The 18,058-nt window shown below is 41.8% G+C and overlaps 2 protein-coding genes across 2 annotated transcripts in view; one reads left to right on the forward strand and one right to left on the reverse strand.

The window, feature by feature from the left end:
• The first annotated feature begins 1,566 nt into the window (after positions 1-1,566).
• hdac3 (histone deacetylase 3) lies at positions 1,567-11,079 on the forward strand. Its single transcript, XM_083915848.1, has 15 exons — positions 1,567-1,714; positions 2,992-3,074; positions 3,201-3,343; positions 4,122-4,203; positions 4,511-4,567; positions 4,662-4,717; positions 4,812-4,945; positions 5,313-5,393; positions 5,543-5,616; positions 5,810-5,874; positions 6,442-6,531; positions 7,235-7,293; positions 8,636-8,715; positions 8,931-9,088; positions 10,019-11,079. The coding sequence occupies exons 1-15, from the start codon at positions 1,660-1,662 to the stop codon at positions 10,086-10,088; spliced, it is 1,287 nt and encodes a 428-aa protein (XP_083771974.1). The 5' UTR covers positions 1,567-1,659; the 3' UTR covers positions 10,089-11,079.
• A 279-nt stretch (positions 11,080-11,358) lies between these two features.
• myot (myotilin) overlaps positions 11,359-18,058 on the reverse strand; it is a 56,935-nt gene continuing 50,235 nt past the window's right edge. The window contains exons 15-18 of the mRNA XM_083915022.1: positions 17,752-17,959; positions 17,422-17,587; positions 15,739-15,872; positions 11,359-13,456 (exon numbers count right to left, since the gene is read on the reverse strand). Coding sequence (XP_083771148.1) covers positions 13,314-13,456; positions 15,739-15,872; positions 17,422-17,587; positions 17,752-17,959 — 651 coding nt within the window. The 3' untranslated portion in view covers positions 11,359-13,313. The remainder of the gene's footprint in view (positions 13,457-15,738; positions 15,873-17,421; positions 17,588-17,751; positions 17,960-18,058) is intronic.

An 18,058-nucleotide genomic window follows, 5' to 3' on the forward strand; every position in this document is an offset into this window, starting at 1 on the left:
CGTGTTATTCTGCCTGTCATAGATGCTGTCAGAATCAACCCATTTAACACACTAGTCCTTTGATAATAACATTGACAGTTAATCCATGAGTGGACACTGCCAGCACAAATCACATTCTGATCCTGCGCCTTTGTTTTTGTTGCTGTCAATCAGATAAAGACTAGCGATTTGTTTTCCAACATTTGGATACCAATGAAAAGATTGAATCAAAGCTGTACAAAGAGTTTTTATCTCCAGGGCTCTGGACTGAATCAAGGCTTCTGTAAAAGCATTTCAGAGTAAACCCATCTTGGCTATGAAGGCGTCAGCAGATTTGACTCTGAAGGTGTTTTGGAAAGCCAAGCCGAGGCCATTTCTGTGTTTTATGTGAGCAAGTGTAGCCGACCTACCCATAAAAAATAACTTGACTAAATAGAGTATACAACAATGAGGGTGTCTCTCATACCCATATGCGTTGGTCATATAGCCATAGCTTGTTTGTAGGGGGGTCATCCCGATGTTCCCTGAGACCTATGTTCCCCGGGACGTTTTTTCCCCAACAGGGTCCTATGTTCCCCGGTCACATAAACCTCTGCCTTCGCGAATTTAATTCAGCATTTTGGTACGGCTAGAGGTAGCAGTTAGGGTTACGTTGAGGGGTAGGGTTAGGTGGTAGGCCTATTGGCCGGAATTCGGCGCTGATTGTGAAGAAAATAACACATAGGACCCTTTCTGTGACAAGCGGTACATATCTGACTTTTTTTTGTTTTTTAAAATGGGTCACAAACAAAGCAGGGAACATCAGACTTTTTTTTTTTAAGCGGGGAACAAAGGAGCTTTTTTTTTAAAAAAAAAAGGGTCCTATGTTCCCTGGTCACATACAAAGCAGGGAACATAGGTACGCTCCTTTTGTAGGCTTCATCAGTGAGGTAAAACTGCAGGCTGTAAAATAACTTTCTTCAGTGACTATGGCCATAGGCTACATTGGTCTATTATTGTGGCTACTTCAAGTGCTGTTGGAGTTTTACCCTTTCAGACCCCTTTCCCTTCTCCGTGCAACTTGGAAGTAGGCAAGGTGAAGTTATAAAAACCCTGCTGTAACTGCTGGTGAAATCACCACAATAGGGGCTGATGTAGGCTGCTTTCACACATGAAATATACATGACTATATATAAAAATATATAAGCAAGAGGTATTAGGCTTACTCAAGGACTTAGACTATAGCCTACTGCACTATTTCCCAAAAGTAGATAAATATTTGCAATTATCAGTTTCTTCCATTTTCATTATACTGGAGCTTTTATTGGAACCACATGTGTTGTGTCATGCGCTAAATTATAATGTTCTGTATGATAACAACTAGTAGACATTGGCTTTACAAATGCTGGTTGATCATATTGACAGTTGAAAAGTAGTTTCTGATCATACTAAGTTAATAACAGCATTATTTTGAAGTTATTTTATATCAAATCAGTTCAGAAAACGGGAGTTTTATTTTTTTGGGCCGCATCGTTTCCGCCCCCTCCCCTCTCCCTCACGACTGTCCCTGTCTGATGACGTAGTCGAGTCGGTGTTTACCATGGCGGCTATCTGCTAATTGAAAGAGAAATGTGGGATTTATAGCTGCGAGACCAAGTCAGAGTTTTGAGGGGAAAAAAGCCAGAAGATTTGACTTTCACAATGAACAATAGAACATCGTATTTTTATGACCCAGACGTGGGAAACTTTCATTATGGTGAGTTTGGTTATCGGAGTGCGCAGGCCCGCAGAGGGACACGGTGCTAATGCAAGTTAGCTACATGCTAATCTCTTCAGGGATGGGTTTTCATATCATTTTAGGTTACAAATGATCCGTCATAATGGAAATGTCCCATCGTGTGGGACTCTATGATCTGCCTGAGGTGTCTCCAGCGAGTTCCTATAGTACCCGTAACGCTTTGGTCATTTTGTAGTAATAACAGGTTGGGTAACAATAAGCATCACTGTGTGCAGTAGACAGACAGCATAATAATATCGCACCGGGATGCATTGTAAATTATGAGACCTGCTTCGAACTTAAAATGCAATGCTTAAATGCTAATAGGGTTTAATAAATATACATAAAACGAGAGCTGAAGATTTACTTGAAATATATGGAAACAGCATGCACAAACGATCTAGCCTACTTGATTTCGTTAATGCACATTCACTTCATATTTATTGTTTTTAAAATGAGAAATGATCATAACTTGTATAACTGCACACTCAAGCATAAAATGTCCCACAGCGGGTCATTTGTTACAGCGACAAAGGGGATAGCAAAATAACAGAAGCAACACCTAAATGTAGATGTTTAGTGTATTTTATTTTCATTTTTTTGTATTTGTAACAAATATGACCAGGACATACATTCTGCCCAGATGGCTTGTCAATTTTCGATATTTGGGGTCATGGAAGTCACTCTATATGCATCAGTGAAATACACTCACCGGTCACTTTATTAGGCACACCTGGTGTTTAATAAAGTGTCAGTGTGGTCTTCTGCTGCTGTTCCCTCTCTGTAGAAAGTAGGTGGTGTTGTGTGTTCACAGATGCTCTCCTGCGTTCCTCTGTTGGAACCAGTGGAGATTTGAGTTACTTTTTCCTTTCTATCAGCTCCAACCAGTCTGGCCATTCTCCTCTGGCTAAAACAAGGCATCTGCGCCCAAAGAACTGCTGCACACTGGATATTTTCTCTTTTTGGGACTATTCTCTGTAAACCCTAGAGATCGTTGTGCGTGAAAATCCCAGTAGATCAGCAGTTTGTGAAATCCTCAGACCAGCACTAACAACCACGCCACGTTCAAAGTCACTTCAATCACCTTTCTTCCCCGTTCTGATGCTGCTTTGAACTGCAGCAGATCGTCTTCACCATGTCTACATGCCTAATTGCATGTGATTGGCTGATTAGAAATGTGCGTTAACGAGCAGTTGGACAGGTGAGTGTACTTGCACTATAATGTATATAATGTTTGACATGTCTGTCTCTGTTAGGTGCTGGCCACCCCATGAAGCCTCACCGTCTGTCTTTGACTCACAGTCTGGTGTTACACTATGGACTCTACAAGAAAATGATGGTGAGCAGTACAGAGCAGTGGTGTTACAGATTCAGATCCTGCTAATGCACAACATCGTGCTCAGCAGTATAATCTAATACAACATTTCAGACTGTACTTTATTGCATTTTTATTTTTTTTCATTAGGTGTTCAAGCCATACAAAGCATCTCAGCACGACATGTGTCGGTTCCACTCTGAAGACTACATAGACTTCCTGCAGAAGGTCAGCCCCAATAACATGCAGGGCTTCACAAAGAGCCTCAACACATTCAATGTTGGAGACGACTGGTGAGTGGTACTCTTCCTCTTAAAAGGGTTTGTTTGAGACATTCTTAATGCCTAAAGTTGTTAAATATCTTGACACCGTTTGTTGCCATAGCATGCAAAATCCTGTGGGTTCATATTCATCAAATATTAGGTTTTGTTTGTTTCATTTCCATTGTAACCACTTTATATACATTTGGAGCTCCTGTCAAATGAAGCGTTAAATGTTGTGGTCAAATTTTGTGACATCACCTTGAATATTTTTCAATTTGAATAAAGCTATTTACGGGATTAAATAACTTTGTTTTTTGACTAAATCAAAATGATCTTGTTTTGTGATGACTTGAGTACTTTACTTTAATAGTGTTAGAGCCAAAATAGATTAAATGTAATTTATGATGCTGTTAGATTGCTGCTACACTGCCCCGTTAATACAGAGTCGTGCCTCCCTTTCTGTGTGGGAGAAACAGTTCTTTGACTGCAATGAAAGGCCAGAAAATGTGAATGGACGCAGAATATTTTTATTTTATATTTTTGGCAGTTTTTCAAGCCTTTTATTAGATAGGACAGGAAATGGAGTAAGAGAGAGAGAGGGGGGGGGCACATCCAGTTAAGGGCCGCAGGTCAGAGTTGAACCCGCAGCTGCTGCCTCGGAGTGGCCGCTCTAACTACTGTGCCACATTAGTGATCAGTCAACATCTTAAATGCCTGACTCTTTACTAATAGCCAGATTGACTGTCACTGTTTTCAGAGGACTGATGAATCCATAACTAAAACACGTGCCTGTGTGTTTCTCTTTCAGTCCTGTGTTTCCAGGTCTTTTTGAGTTTTGCTCTAGATACACAGGAGCCTCGTTACAAGGAGCTACACAGCTCAACCACAAGGTACGGCACACATGCAGACACACACCTGCCCCAACTGAAGTCAGTATTGCCACAGTGGAAATCAACGGTCTGTGGCGTTTAAGCAGTTCCCCATACACAAGCATCACAGGCACTGATTAAGTAGAGTTCTGTTATTATTTCAGTTGCAGCCAAGTTCACGTCCTGTCCTTGTTTAGCAGAAGAAGCCAAAGTCACTGGACATCGCTCAGTAAATGTTTACACTTGACTGCTGGTGGACTGGGCGGGACTCCAGAGTCATGGTGATTGTGTGACCTTTAATTAATAGTGATTCTTCTTTGTTTTCCAGATCTGTGACATCGCCATCAACTGGGCCGGAGGACTGCATCATGCCAAGAAATTTGAGGTCAGAACAAAGTGCTGTGTGTTGCTGTCATTCCTGTTGAAATCATTTTGCTGTGAAGGGTTAAAGGACTAAAATGTTTTTTCTGTGTTCACAGGCGTCTGGGTTTTGTTACGTCAATGACATCGTCATCAGTATTCTGGAGCTACTCAAGTAAGAGCAGGACACACTCCTCTGGATAACAATCATCAAGTGTGTATGTGTCTTTGTCTCTTTTTACAACCGTGTGTTTGTGTTTGTGTTACAGATACCACCCTAGGGTTCTGTACATCGACATAGACATTCACCATGGCGACGGCGTACAGGAAGCCTTTTACCTGACTGACCGCGTGATGACTGTGTCCTTCCACAAATACGGGAACTACTTTTTTCCAGGAACAGGTACAATTTTAGCATTTTTTAAGCATTTCACACATAGCCTGGAAACCCAGACCCACGTCTATCCAGACGTAGGGTCAATAGCAATAGACCGTCTCAACTCAAGGGGAGGCACCAACGCAGGCACTTCACATAGCACTACGACTGATTACGACCCATCAGAGCAATGAACAAGGTCATGTATCTAGCCGATTTTGACGGCGCAGCACTGTCACCATCGGTTGTGCCCGCCAATAACAATTTTTTTTCATGACATGCTCAGATTAGCAATGAATGGGAAACAATGTACTACGGAAATTTCTGTAAAACAAACTGTGTAATCTGAATTGCTTCAATACAGTATTGTGTGTGCATGTGTGTGTGTTTGCAGGTGACATGTATGAGGTCGGAGCAGAGAGTGGCCGGTACTACTGCCTCAATGTTCCTCTCAGAGACGGCATCGATGACCAGAGTGAGTCCACTTCCTGCACACGTTTCATTATTGAAATGTGAAACGTACTGAATAAAATAACACATAGAGCTGAGAAGATTCATACTGCTGTGAACATCCTCGCCAAAAAAGCCACCGCCAACATCTGTGTGTGTGTGTGTGTGTTTCAGGCTACAGGCAGCTGTTCCAGCCGGTTATTAAACAGGTGGTGGATTTCTACCAGCCGACCTGCATCGTCCTGCAGGTCAGTGTGTAACTCTGAGTCTCTGATGCAGGATTCATCTGTTTATTAAACACTTGTCATCTTAGCTAATGGACCGTGGGTCATTTAGTGTGTGTGTGTGTGTGTGTGTGTGTGTGTGTGAACATGACAGATGTTTCAGTGTGATCAGGGCCAGAGGATGATTGATGACACATAATTATTATTCTCTTTCCAGTGTGGAGCAGATTCTCTGGGCTGCGACAGACTGGGCTGCTTCAATCTCAGTATACGAGGACATGGGTGAGGACGACTTCTATAAACTGTTGTTCCTTGTTAAGTCGAAGTTTCCCATTGGGAAACACTATCAACCAACTGATGCTTTTTATCAGGGGCCTGTATCACAATGTGGAAATGAAACGAGATGAAATGGTGATGTACATTGTGGGGAAACTGGGTCAAAGGAACAGCAAAAAAAGAACATCTTGTGATGGTATCACACCAGCTGTCACGCCAAATCATGCCAGGGGCCTTAAAGTTCCCTACTTGCTACCCTTCTAATTCCATCTCCCTTGCTCAGACCGCACCCATCTTTGAACTTGGCCTTCATTTTGATCTCATTTACAAACTGTAAAGTTTCATGACTGTATGTTCACGTTTAAAAGGGCCGGGGCTGTGAAGTTGTATGGTAAGACAGTACCAATGTTAACGTCGCAGATGGTAACAATACTGTATAGCCAGTCAGAAGGGGGGTTGTTAGCAGGCGTTTAGCTCATGCTGAAAGTAAAAATGATGATGATGAGAAACTGATCCCTGATCAATGATAAACTTGTGTATGTTCATGTGTGTTTGCTTTGCTCTGTCTTTCAGTGAGTGTGTGGAGTTTGTAAAGAGCTTTAAGATTCCTCTGTTGGTGCTGGGAGGAGGTGGATACACTGTGAGGAACGTGGCTCGCTGCTGGTGAGTTTGGTTCTCTACACGTGGTGTTATCAGGGTTCCTACACAGTATCGAATTTAATTTGGGAAAAATGATTGTGTTGTTTCCAAACTATTATCTCACTTTCTACAATTAAATATAATATTACCTTATATAATATTAATCTTTATTAATTAATATATTCAAATCAAAACACGCTTAGTCCTGCATCATTGCCGACCTGTAGATGATGTGAAACTAATCAAACTGTCTGTAGAATGTTGTCGGGTTACCGTGGTTACCGTTCGCCGTGCGACTGCGATCCTCATTTACGTGTCTTCGAGCCAGCCACCTATTGTATTTCCGGTAGCGAGGGTGTCAAGGGCCGATGCAAGTTTTCCGAGGGCTTCATGAAGATAAATATATCTGATGGTTGATGAAGGAAACCAAGTGTAAAATAAAGATGCAATCTATGCTTGATACCTTTCGACATCTCCAACATGTGGGAGGCGGCAATTTTTTAGCCACATGCAGGGGCAAAAGCATCCATTCATACTTGTTAAAAGTTAGATTTCAAAACCTTTTTTTTTACATAATAAACATCTAACTATTAGTATTCAGATGTTTAAGAGGGACCTAGTAATCCTGAGACGCCTGGAGAAGTATGGAATTTGAAATATAAAATGTGTTGTCATGGAGATCACGCGTTGTGAGCTGAGGTTTTGTTTCTGCTTTGTTCTGTTATAGGACCTTTGAGACGTCTCTGTTACTGGATGAATCCATCAGTGATGAGCTGCCTTACAGCGGTGAGTTGTACTTGTATATGCTAAATATTATTATGATTATGCACCTGTACTGAGCCCCGATGTCATTTTGTTCTCTTGTTGCTCAAAATGGCTTCAGAATCTGAGAGAATCAGTGTCCTGCTGAGAGATAAATATTGAGCACTGTTAATCTTCAGCACCACCTGTTGAAAGAGCAATTTTGAGGTTGCATCTCAGTTAGGTGAGCAGGTGTCCCAGCACTTTTATCCTTTGTCTCACACATTAAGATAATGTCCTGTATTTTGATTGGCTCGTTTTTATCCAGTGGTTGAGAAGAAAGCATACTACTCTATATCGGGTGTGGCTCAGAGACAGAGCAGGTCATCTTCCATTCGAAAGATCGGTGGTTCGATCTGGTCTGCATGTCAAAGTGCCCCCGGGCAAGACACTGAACCCCGAATTGCTCCCCGTGCTGCGCATGAGTGTGTGAATGGTTACATTAGATGGTATGTAGATGTCCACTGCCATCTGTGTGAATGGGTGAACGTGACAAGTAGTGTGAAAGAGCCTTGAGAAGTCAGAAGCCATCCATTTACCATTTATAACTTTTTTTCTCTCTCTCTCTCTTTTTTGTGGGTGTTTTGTGGTCATTTGAATCTTTGGATCAATTTGAAAGCAGTTTTACAAATACAAGTTGTAGACAGGGAATATAGTTTGGCCTGAAATTTTTTTTTTCTTATTTTTACTAATTTTTTACTTTGATATCTGAATACTGCTACAATACTGGTGGAAGAAGATTCTCAGAGAGTCTTTTGCAAAATGTCTGAGTTCTTTTTCAATAACACACAGGGTAAAACTGTTTGATGTTATAAAATACTGTATATTTAAGTCCTAACCTGCATCCTGCCTAGCCTGTTGTGTGCTCCTGAATCAACCAGAGGGCAAACCATAGATATGTTACAAAATAAGGGGCAGAAAAATGCATAGACATTATATGGGGCGGCTGTGGCTCAGGGGTAGAGTGGGTATTCCCCAAACCAAAGATCAGCTGTTTGAGCCCCACCTTCCCTGGCTCCTCTGGTCCACATGTCCAAGTGTCCTTGGGCAAGACACTGAAACCCCTGTGCTATGCATGGGTGTGAATGGAAGTCTCTTTGGATACGTATGTACAGTATATGAAAATTGTAGCCTACCACTTAGCGTTGGTAACGTGTCCCACATCGTCCCATACTCAAATATTCTGTCTCACATGCGGTTTGTCGAGGTCTGGTCATTCTAAGCGGAGTAAATGCTTTTTGAAGGAGTGGAAATCCCTTTTCACAAACAACTGAAACAGAACACCTCCCTGAATTGTGTCCTTTGCTCCCGTTTCTGTCTTCTGCAGAGTATTTTGAGTACTTCGCTCCAGACTTCACGCTGCATCCTGACGTCAGCACCAGGATAGAAAACCAGAACTCCAGACAGGTGAAACATCATCCCACACTCTGTTATAATGGTACAGGACCGGAGGAAGATTTGAGATGCATTACCTGTGTTTAAAGTCTTAACAATGCTCAAGACAGCCTGTCAATCACTGTCTTCCAGGTATTAAGGTTGTTTGATGAGGACATAAAGATAATAAATCCCAAGATGAGCATAAATCCATTGCGCAGTCTCTAACTGGGTACGTATTGTTGCAGTACTTGGAGCAGATCCGTCAGACGGTGTTCGAGAACTTGAAGATGTTGAACCACGCGCCCAGCGTCCAGATCCACGACGTTCCCTCCGACATGCTGAGCTACGAACGCACCGACGAGCCTGACCCAGACGAGAGGGGAGGCGAGGAAAACTACACCAGGTCAGTACACCTACAGGGGCTAAGATGAGTGCAGCACATGTATTAAAGAATCCATGTTGTAAAAAGGGAGATTTTTATGTCTTTTAGTAATTTCCAGGTCTGGATAAGTTTGGAAAAGGGGAAAAGAGTATGGAAAAGTGTTTGTGTTGTTTCCAGACTATTATCCCACTTTCTAAAATTAAACATATTAATATATACCAATAAAAACAAGCTTACTGCTGCATCTGAGCTCCGTCTTGCCTTCTTCACAATCAGCATCACTTTTATTTGGCACGAAAGATAAGTGCGTCTTACTTTCAAAACAAGATGACAGAATCACAGCATCTGAACTAAAATGTACACATGCTCACATAGAGGACTGGATTAGATCTTAAAACCATTTTTTTTACGTGTAAATTTTTTTTTAAAAGTATAGCATTTTGAAATGGAAAATGTGTAGGAACCCTGAAAGCAAGTTGAGGCGCTATATGAATTCTGTGAAATGTTCAATCCACATTTAAACATTTATACGCACACAGCCTGTTTTCAGAAACTGTCTTTAAACGAGCCGTCAGGACTCCTGTACAGTTGTGATGTCATAACTATTCTGTATATAGGTAGAAAGTGCTGCTGCGGTGCTGTTACAGTCATTCCCCGACTGTAATAATGAAGCAGAGACACACAGAGCGCAGACACAGAAGGCTAAATGATGCTGACCAATCAGAGCAGACTGGGCTTTTTCAGGAGGGGCTCTTAAAGAGACAGGCGCGTTTCAGACAGAGGGTGAATACAGGTATATTCAGACAGACAGGATGAGAAGAATAAAGTGTTTTTGAACATTAAAGCATGAAAACATGTTCTGGTAGAAACCTAAATGAGCAGAATATGGGACGTTTCAAAGCTCTAAAACTTCCTGTACATAACCGGCTGTTAATAACGTCACTTTTTCAGGCCGGAGGCAGCGAACGAGTTCTACGACGGTGACCACGACAACGACAAAGAGAGTGACGTGGAAATTTGACCTATACGGATGAAAGGAGCAGAGCTTTTCCTCAAAGCATTCCGTGGCATCAGCATCAGTCTGCAAACATCACGTCAACACAGCAGATCTAACAGAAACCTTTCCGGAAGGACTGAAAAAGACTCTGGACGCCGTAGTCTTATGCTCCGTAAGGTTCACTTTCCTTCATCAGCCGTCCTACACACTGACATCCTGGTTGTCAGTCATCAGTCATCAACCCTGTATATTATGTCACACAGCAGTTTTTCTATTTGGGGTTTTCAGTTATGTTGACATACAGGTCGAGCCCGAATTACACAGACTTGGATGTCGCAGGATTCGCGGTTCCTCCCCTGTGTTGGATTTACAAACATATTTTCTGTACGTGCACATAAACGGTCAAATGTAGATTTTGATAATAATAATAATTAAGATAATTTTTCTCTTTACATTTTTTCTTCTTTTAACCTTGTTCATGTTATCTTAGTTGTGCAATTTGACTTTTAAAAGAGGAACATGTATTTTAATCAGCTGAATGGATGGACCCCCCCCCCTATAAAGTGGCCTAAAGAACAACGCTTCAATCTCAACCAATGAGAGCAAGAAGCTGTTCAGGTGTTTAAAACTGTTTTGGACAGAATCTCAAAGGTACAAATTGTTGTAACCGTTCTTATTTTACAGTCCTGTGTAGCTGTAAGATTGTTTTTTTTTTTAATCCTAGTATCATTCGTGTGCCTTGCAGCTCTGAAAAGTGAAGCATTTGCACAGAGCTGGGCACTTTCACATCAACTCCCCTTTAACTCCACATTGATTTCTACAATTGAACATCTGAATGAGGCAGCTGGACTTGAGCTGAGCCCGACAGGAACTGTTCTTCTGTCCATTCCTTTCTCTTTTCTCCTGGATTCTCTGTTCATTACTGTGTATATATATATATATATATATATACGTGTAAATGTGAGTGTGTAGGTGGCAACAGTTTGGAGCCACAGGTGAAACACGTTCTACCGTCTGCCACCTCCAGTCCTCTTTTAGTCAGAAACAGCTTTTATGTGACTTTTGATATTGTTGTTTACTTGTGTTTTTAATTAAAAAAAATAATCAGAACGCATTGAATCAATGAATGTAATATGAAAGTGTTTTAAGTACATCAGCAGGTTCTGAACACTACCACCAGAGGGCGACCTGATGCCAATAATAATGAAAGCGAGGTTTGAGATCTTGCTCATGGGTGCTGGACTTGACCACAGTGGTGAACTTTAAAAAAGCAATAGGAGTCAAAGCCAAGGTCACATAACTTTATTCCTCATTCATTCAGTAATATGGAGAACTTACACAACAAACAATACTTAGGGAGAATACACACTATTACCAGCAGTTTCAAATCTCAACAGAAAGAGCCTAACTGACCAAACTATTCTGGAGCTTTAAGCAAATCCAGTGTTTAACCCGGTTTGATCCAAGCATGACAAGCTGCAGAAATACTGAGTGAAAGGCACTTTACATGTTCATGCTCAGTGCCGTATTTGAAAATGCAGTTTTCATCTTGTGAGCTCAATCTCAGGCGTCTTTACAGGGCAGAGTGAACCGTGATGACACAGGGCTAAACACCAGATTTTCTGTTTGCATGCAGATGCAGCCAAAAATACCACGTTTTTGCTGCTGACAGGAACACCGAGCAGTTCCAAGTAAAGTGGGCAAATCCAGCCTCTTTTTGATGGATCTGTTTAGCTAAGGCTCTGGTCAGAACTAGATGGTTTTGAAAATGTGGCCAGAGGCTGACACGCTGATACCTGTGGTTTAACTGAACAACTACAATCGATGCAGTGAAGGAGGACAAACCGATTTTCTCATTTGCGTCAAGTGTAATAACATGTCTTATCTGCACTGCAGACACTGATCAACTGTAAACTTATTTCTGAGTGTTTTGAGTGCAGATTGTGTTCAGTTGTAGAGGCTGGGTATCAGAGGAGCAGCCTGTTGCTCTTCGTCCAACTCACTGATACGGTACACCTTTGGCTCAGGGCTACAGAGGGGCAACTTCAAGTCCCAATACTGATAACTAATAACTTCAGTTCAAATAAATAGCTTCATACACTGTATATTAGAAATAACTTTAAAAACACATTAGACTGACTTTATAACACAGCAGAGTCTGAACGATCAGACTTCCTCTTCAGTTAATTGAGCTTTCCAGACACACATCGTCAGAAGCGACAGCAGCTGTACATCAGGGACAAGAACACAAAATCGTCTACCATTCTATCATTCAGCTACAAGCCGGAGGAAGGAAAACAGGTGCTGGATGAAAGGGGGCGACCTGCTGGATGAAAGGGGGCGACCGGCAGACAGTTGTCAGGATTATAGTGCACTGATGATGTTTGCAGTATTGGATTGTGGGTACGGCTTCCTGTTTTCTATCCAAGACGAGCAAGAAAGCGGCCAATACACCTGCAAAGTCCAAAACTAGTAATGTACTAGACTGTGTGTACTGTTTGAAATGTTCTGTCATCTGTTTTTTATGGGGAAAATGGTTTCTGGACCATGGGGGGTTTCAAGTCGCAGTGTCATAGCTGGAAAACTGGCAGCAGGTCTGACTCTGCCACACCATATCCACGTCTATTAATACCTCCATGACCTAGACGCACCATTTTGCGGAGAGCGGAACGGACAGGCAGATGAAGAGAGGCTTACGGGCATCGGCTCTGCGGCCTTAAACAACAAACAGTCAGGAAGGACAGGCACGGAGGTGACAAACAGCAGCAGATGGACAGTATGAGGTGTGGTTATTTTAACTCTGAAGGCACTTGACTAAGGAAACATTTCTTAAAGGAGCAAAGTGCTCCTCTTGTTTTTTAGAGCTTGTTTGAAAAACTTGTTTTGACTTCTCAGATACCATAACAGTTTTTAAAAAAAAATGTCCGTTATTGTGCTGTAATCTTGAAAATTTGGCAAACGTACAACCTAATTTGTTCAAGATAATTTGAAATTAAACCAGTTTATCGGCCTTGTACAATAATACAGTGAAAACACAATGCAATCCAAATATGTTGTTAAATTAACCTGACCTGGGTTGGCCTTAAAGTGTTCTGTGTCCAGGTCTGCTGCGATGCTGTTAATCTGAACCAAAGCTTGGTTAGTAGCACATCTGCCTTGAAATGACAGTGAACACAGGCTCCGGTCCAGTTTTACAGTTCTGAGATGTGTGATTGTTTTCTGAGGATGTGACTGGGTTTGGTGCTGGGTCTACAGCTCTTCACTCTCGTACAGAGGGGCAGTGTGCTGCGCGGGGCTCTCCACAGTCAGAGCCGGCACATGGCTCAGGGAGGACAGCAGCTTCAACGTCTTCGAGCCAGGGGGCGCCGTTTTCATGGCCGGGGTTGTGCGAGCTGCGAGGGGCAGAGAGGAGGGGAGTGATGAGTTCAAATGTAACGTTACTAATCAATGACACATGAACTCATAAGGGATTGTTGTGTTGTTTCATAAACACCAGTTTTAAAGGTCTCATTTTCAAGTTCAACATGTTTTCATGCCTTAATGTTAAAAAGACACATTATCTTTCTCATCCTGTCTGTCTGAATATACCTGTACTCAAGCTCCATTGTACTTTATTCACAGATCAGTCTGGTAATTTGCAGCAGAGAAAATTTGGAGAAGTTAGCCAAGCGACCAAATCAATCGGCATTGCTTTTGAGGCGGCTCGAAGTGTGACGCAACGGGAAGCGAATGTTCAGTGTAAACAACATGGAGGCTTCCGCGGATGAGATCAGCGCAGCTATGGTTGCTAAGGCTATGCTAATGCTTTTTTCTCTTGGATCCATCTGTCTATCACCACCTATGTTGGTGATAGACGGATGATTTATCCAATCAGCGACCAGTATTCCCGCCTCTTTCCAAAAGATCTCCAACCGAGAGTTCCCAGATGGATATGCAGAGCAAATGTGAATTGTGCGAATCAGTCCATCTGGCGGAGTCAGGTTACCTGTATTCACCTTCTGTCTGAAACGCTCCGTTTTAGCACCTGTCTCTTTAAGACCTCCTCCTGAAAAAGCCCAGTCTGCTCTGATTGGTCAGTGTTTCTAGGTCTTCTGCATCTGCGTTCCCAGTGTCTCTGCACCATCACTGCAGCCGGGGAATGACTGTAGCGTCACGTTCTACCTTTATATAGTATAGTTGTTGACATCCCAACTGTACAGAAATCCTGACGGCTCGTTTAAAGACACAGTTTCTGAAAACAGGCTGTGTGCATTTCTCTGTGGATTGAGCGTTTTGATACTTTGATAGTATTTATATAGAACCTCCACCTGCTTTTTATAATAAAAAAAGACATGGCATCTCACTTTTTACAATATGGGACCTTCAAACATTGTTTTATTGCAGTATGTCCTGCCTGTCTGTAGTGTAATTCAGAAGCAATGCCTAAAGTTGTGATCCATTAGTTTTTCAAGTTTTAAATCTCAGATATGACTCTTATGCAGGACACTACATATATAATGTCAAGTTTATTTTCCGTACATACAATAGTTGTATCTACTGGAGAGTGGAGCTGTAATGCTCAGTAACCTCTCGCCACATGCTGAAAAAGACTTATTTCTTTACAGACCTGCGCATTCCTTGCTTATTTATATCAATAATAGGAATGACACCACTGGCGTCACCAACAGCAGCAACAGATTTTACTGGAGGATGACTGGCAGTGGCTAAACATTCCTTTCATGCCAGGTGTCTGAAAATAACTCTTCTACCCTGCACGCCATAGCCCGGGACAGCAAGGCATGGCTCGAAGCCAGATATGGACCCAACTCACAATCCAGTCCACAGCTCTACGTATTTCACCCTTCAGACCAAATTATATTCCCTATCTACAATTTGTATTCGTAAAACAGTTTTCAAATTGATCCGAAAGATCCACATTGCCACAAAAAGAAGGTCCCTCTCTGGTATAGTATGTTGTTTATTATTCTGTATGCTAATTAAGTGGGACGTGTAACTATGTAGGAACCTGTTGTGGTTATGAAAATAAACTCAATAGTGATGAGCTCCATCAAGCTTTTTGTTCTAATACCACAACAGTGAGAATGTTTTCAGAGCCAGCCTACGTAAATCACCTGTACTCACACACTAACAGACACAGACACACAACTTTGTACTGTATGGCTTCTTATCCTGCTGATGCTTGATGAAAGTTTAGTAATGAACCCCTGCACACACTGTAAAACACACTGCGCTTCAGGTTTTAGTAAGGTATAGAGTCCAGCTCATGTGTGACAGAGGGTCAGGTACTTTTCTTTGTCAGTCCTCTCACTCAGCTCCCTGTCCACAGAGCAGATGCCGTGTTATGTGATCGAGCGGAAACCCAATACCTGTGTTGGATCAGTGGATGAACTCCACACTTATCACTGACTCACTGCTTATGCAGTATTCTTTAGGAGAGCGGAGCAGCTCTACACCTCATACATTCATCGAGTTTCCGCTCGGTCACATGACACGGCATTTGTTTGGCGTGTTCCGGTCTGTAGAGCTGGATTCACTGTAGCGTAGAGCGCACAACATTCTCCATCTGCTGTTTGATTTTACAGCCTGGCTACTATGGAAACCACTGGGACATCTCATACAAGAGATAGCAGAGATAGGCCCTAAGCATAGACAGACAAACAAAAAGTGGACTTACTGCCTATATCCAGCCTGGCGTTGCATGTGGACATGCCGGCTTCATTGATGGCAGAGAGAGTGTACCAACCAGCATCGGACTTCAGCACCCTCTCTATCAACAAGCACTGCCGTCCTGAACCGTCCTCATACAGACTGTGGAGAAACAAAGAGAGAGATTCCAATGTTTATTTCTTATTATTATCACATGGTCACATCATTTGTTTCAACTCAATGTGCATATTGTCCAGTAGGAACTCCAGGATAAAGTGTGTGTCTAGGTGCAGTTTATCAAGAATCACACATACACAAATCGACCTCGTCATTCTCAAACATGTAAACATTTACTTTTTTCAACAGATTATGCCACGATGTTTTAGACAGCCTATCCTATGACTGATTCAAGCAGTTTTTGGACATATTATAGTTTGACCTTTTTTGACATACTAATCTATGACTTTTTGGGCTTACTGTATATTTTGGACACACTTTTCTACTATATTTCTTTGATTTTAAAAGATCATGCCATGACAGCATGGGGCGGTCTATCCTATTCAGCATTTTTGGACATGCTATATTTCGAGTTATTTTTACTTTTTTTTTTTTTTAGACATACTGTACTATACTATGACTTTTTGGACAGACTTTTCTATGATTTTTCTTGACTTTTTTCAAAAGATTATGCCATGACTGTTTTAGACAGCCTATCCTATGACTGATTCAAGCATTTTTTGGAAATGCTATATTTCAACTTATTTACTTTTTTTAGACATACTATGACTTTTTTAAAATTTTTTGGACACACTTTTCCATCCAACAAATTATGCCATGTCTGTTTTAGACACGCTATCCTATGACTGATTTAAGCTGTATTTGGACATATTATATTTTTCAACATACTATACTATCATTTATTTTTAGGCCTATTTTTTGGACAATTTTCTATGAAAAGTGCACATCACTTTACCTGTGGACCTGTACCCATCCACGGAGATTACTTCTCAGGTCCCACCTAAATAGTCGGCACAACACTAACATGTTCTTTTAGTTTGATATGTGTTTCAGCCAATCTAATGAATCCACTCTCTTTTCTCTGGCTCTGCTCCAATATGCCAGCTAGTTGCTACCTGTATTGCTAACAGCCTTCTGTGGCCGAAAAAAGAGGTTGATGATAGTGTTGAGAGTGAATCAAACAGTAAAGTATACATGAAACAATAATTCAAAGGTCGCTGTAAATCTCTTCAGCGCTCAGGAGAACCGCAGAATTGGGCGCTCATTTTCTGTTGGTTCATAACTACGGGCAACCCCTTTCTGTTGGTTTTGAAAGACTTCTTTGTGCATTTTTACCTTTATTTGAAGTCGACAGTGAAGAGGCAGACAGGACACAAGAGAGACATGCAAAATGAGAAGATCGGCTGTGCGGTTATGTGCTGTCACCATTTGGTTATCAGGGCGCTGTGAGTGAGCCGTTTCACATACAAGGAGAACCCCAAAATGCCGCTGCACACACTATCTCAAAAAGGTTACTTTGATTCTATTAAAAAAAATAATGAGTCATACTCTTGAGTAAACATAAATATGCTTCAACAACAGGACTGAGGAAGAAAAAAAAATGTGTTGTAAAATACTTGATTGGTGTGATGTACAGCAGTGGAGTGCAGCTAAGGAGGAGTTTGGGTATAATGAAGCGCTTTAGTTGACCCACCTCATTCTGCTTGGGTCAATACGCAGCATGTCTTTATCTTTCTTCCAGAAGAGCTGTGGCGGAGGGGAAGCGTCCACTTTACACTCTAACCTGACAGTGTCGCCCTCTAGAGCTCTGGAGTTCAACATCTTCTGCACAAAGGTGGGAGGACGGAGAGCCTCCTGGGCTGCAGAGAGGAGGTTGCACAGCAAAGGTAATTAAATTCTCTCCAACCCTGAACAAGAACTTCACAAAGTAGGACTGGTATGAATTAATAAATCAATCTATTATTCTATTGATAAGAGACTTCCAGCCAAAAAACAGGATGTAGTGTTTACATTACATTTTTACCTAATACATCTAGCCTCAGGCTGAATCTGCTCTCCCCTGCTCGGTTCCTGGCCACACACTCATAAACGCCGGCATGGTGCACTGTGACGATCTCTATGATGAATGAGTGCATCCCTTTCTCACACACCAACATCTTATGGTAGTCGTCAGGACGGATGGCTTTACTGTCCAGGTACCAGCAGACGTCTGGAGTAGGGAGGCCTCCCATCTGGATTGAGAAAAAAAGAGAAGTTGTGATTTCATTCCTCCTTTATTTACTGTTCATGACCACCATTATAGCATTGATTTTGTGTATTAGTAATAAGAG

The sequence above is a fragment of the Echiichthys vipera genome, assembly GCF_963691815.1.
Source record: "Echiichthys vipera genome assembly, chromosome: 6".
Lineage (NCBI taxonomy): Eukaryota > Metazoa > Chordata > Actinopteri > Perciformes > Trachinidae > Echiichthys > Echiichthys vipera.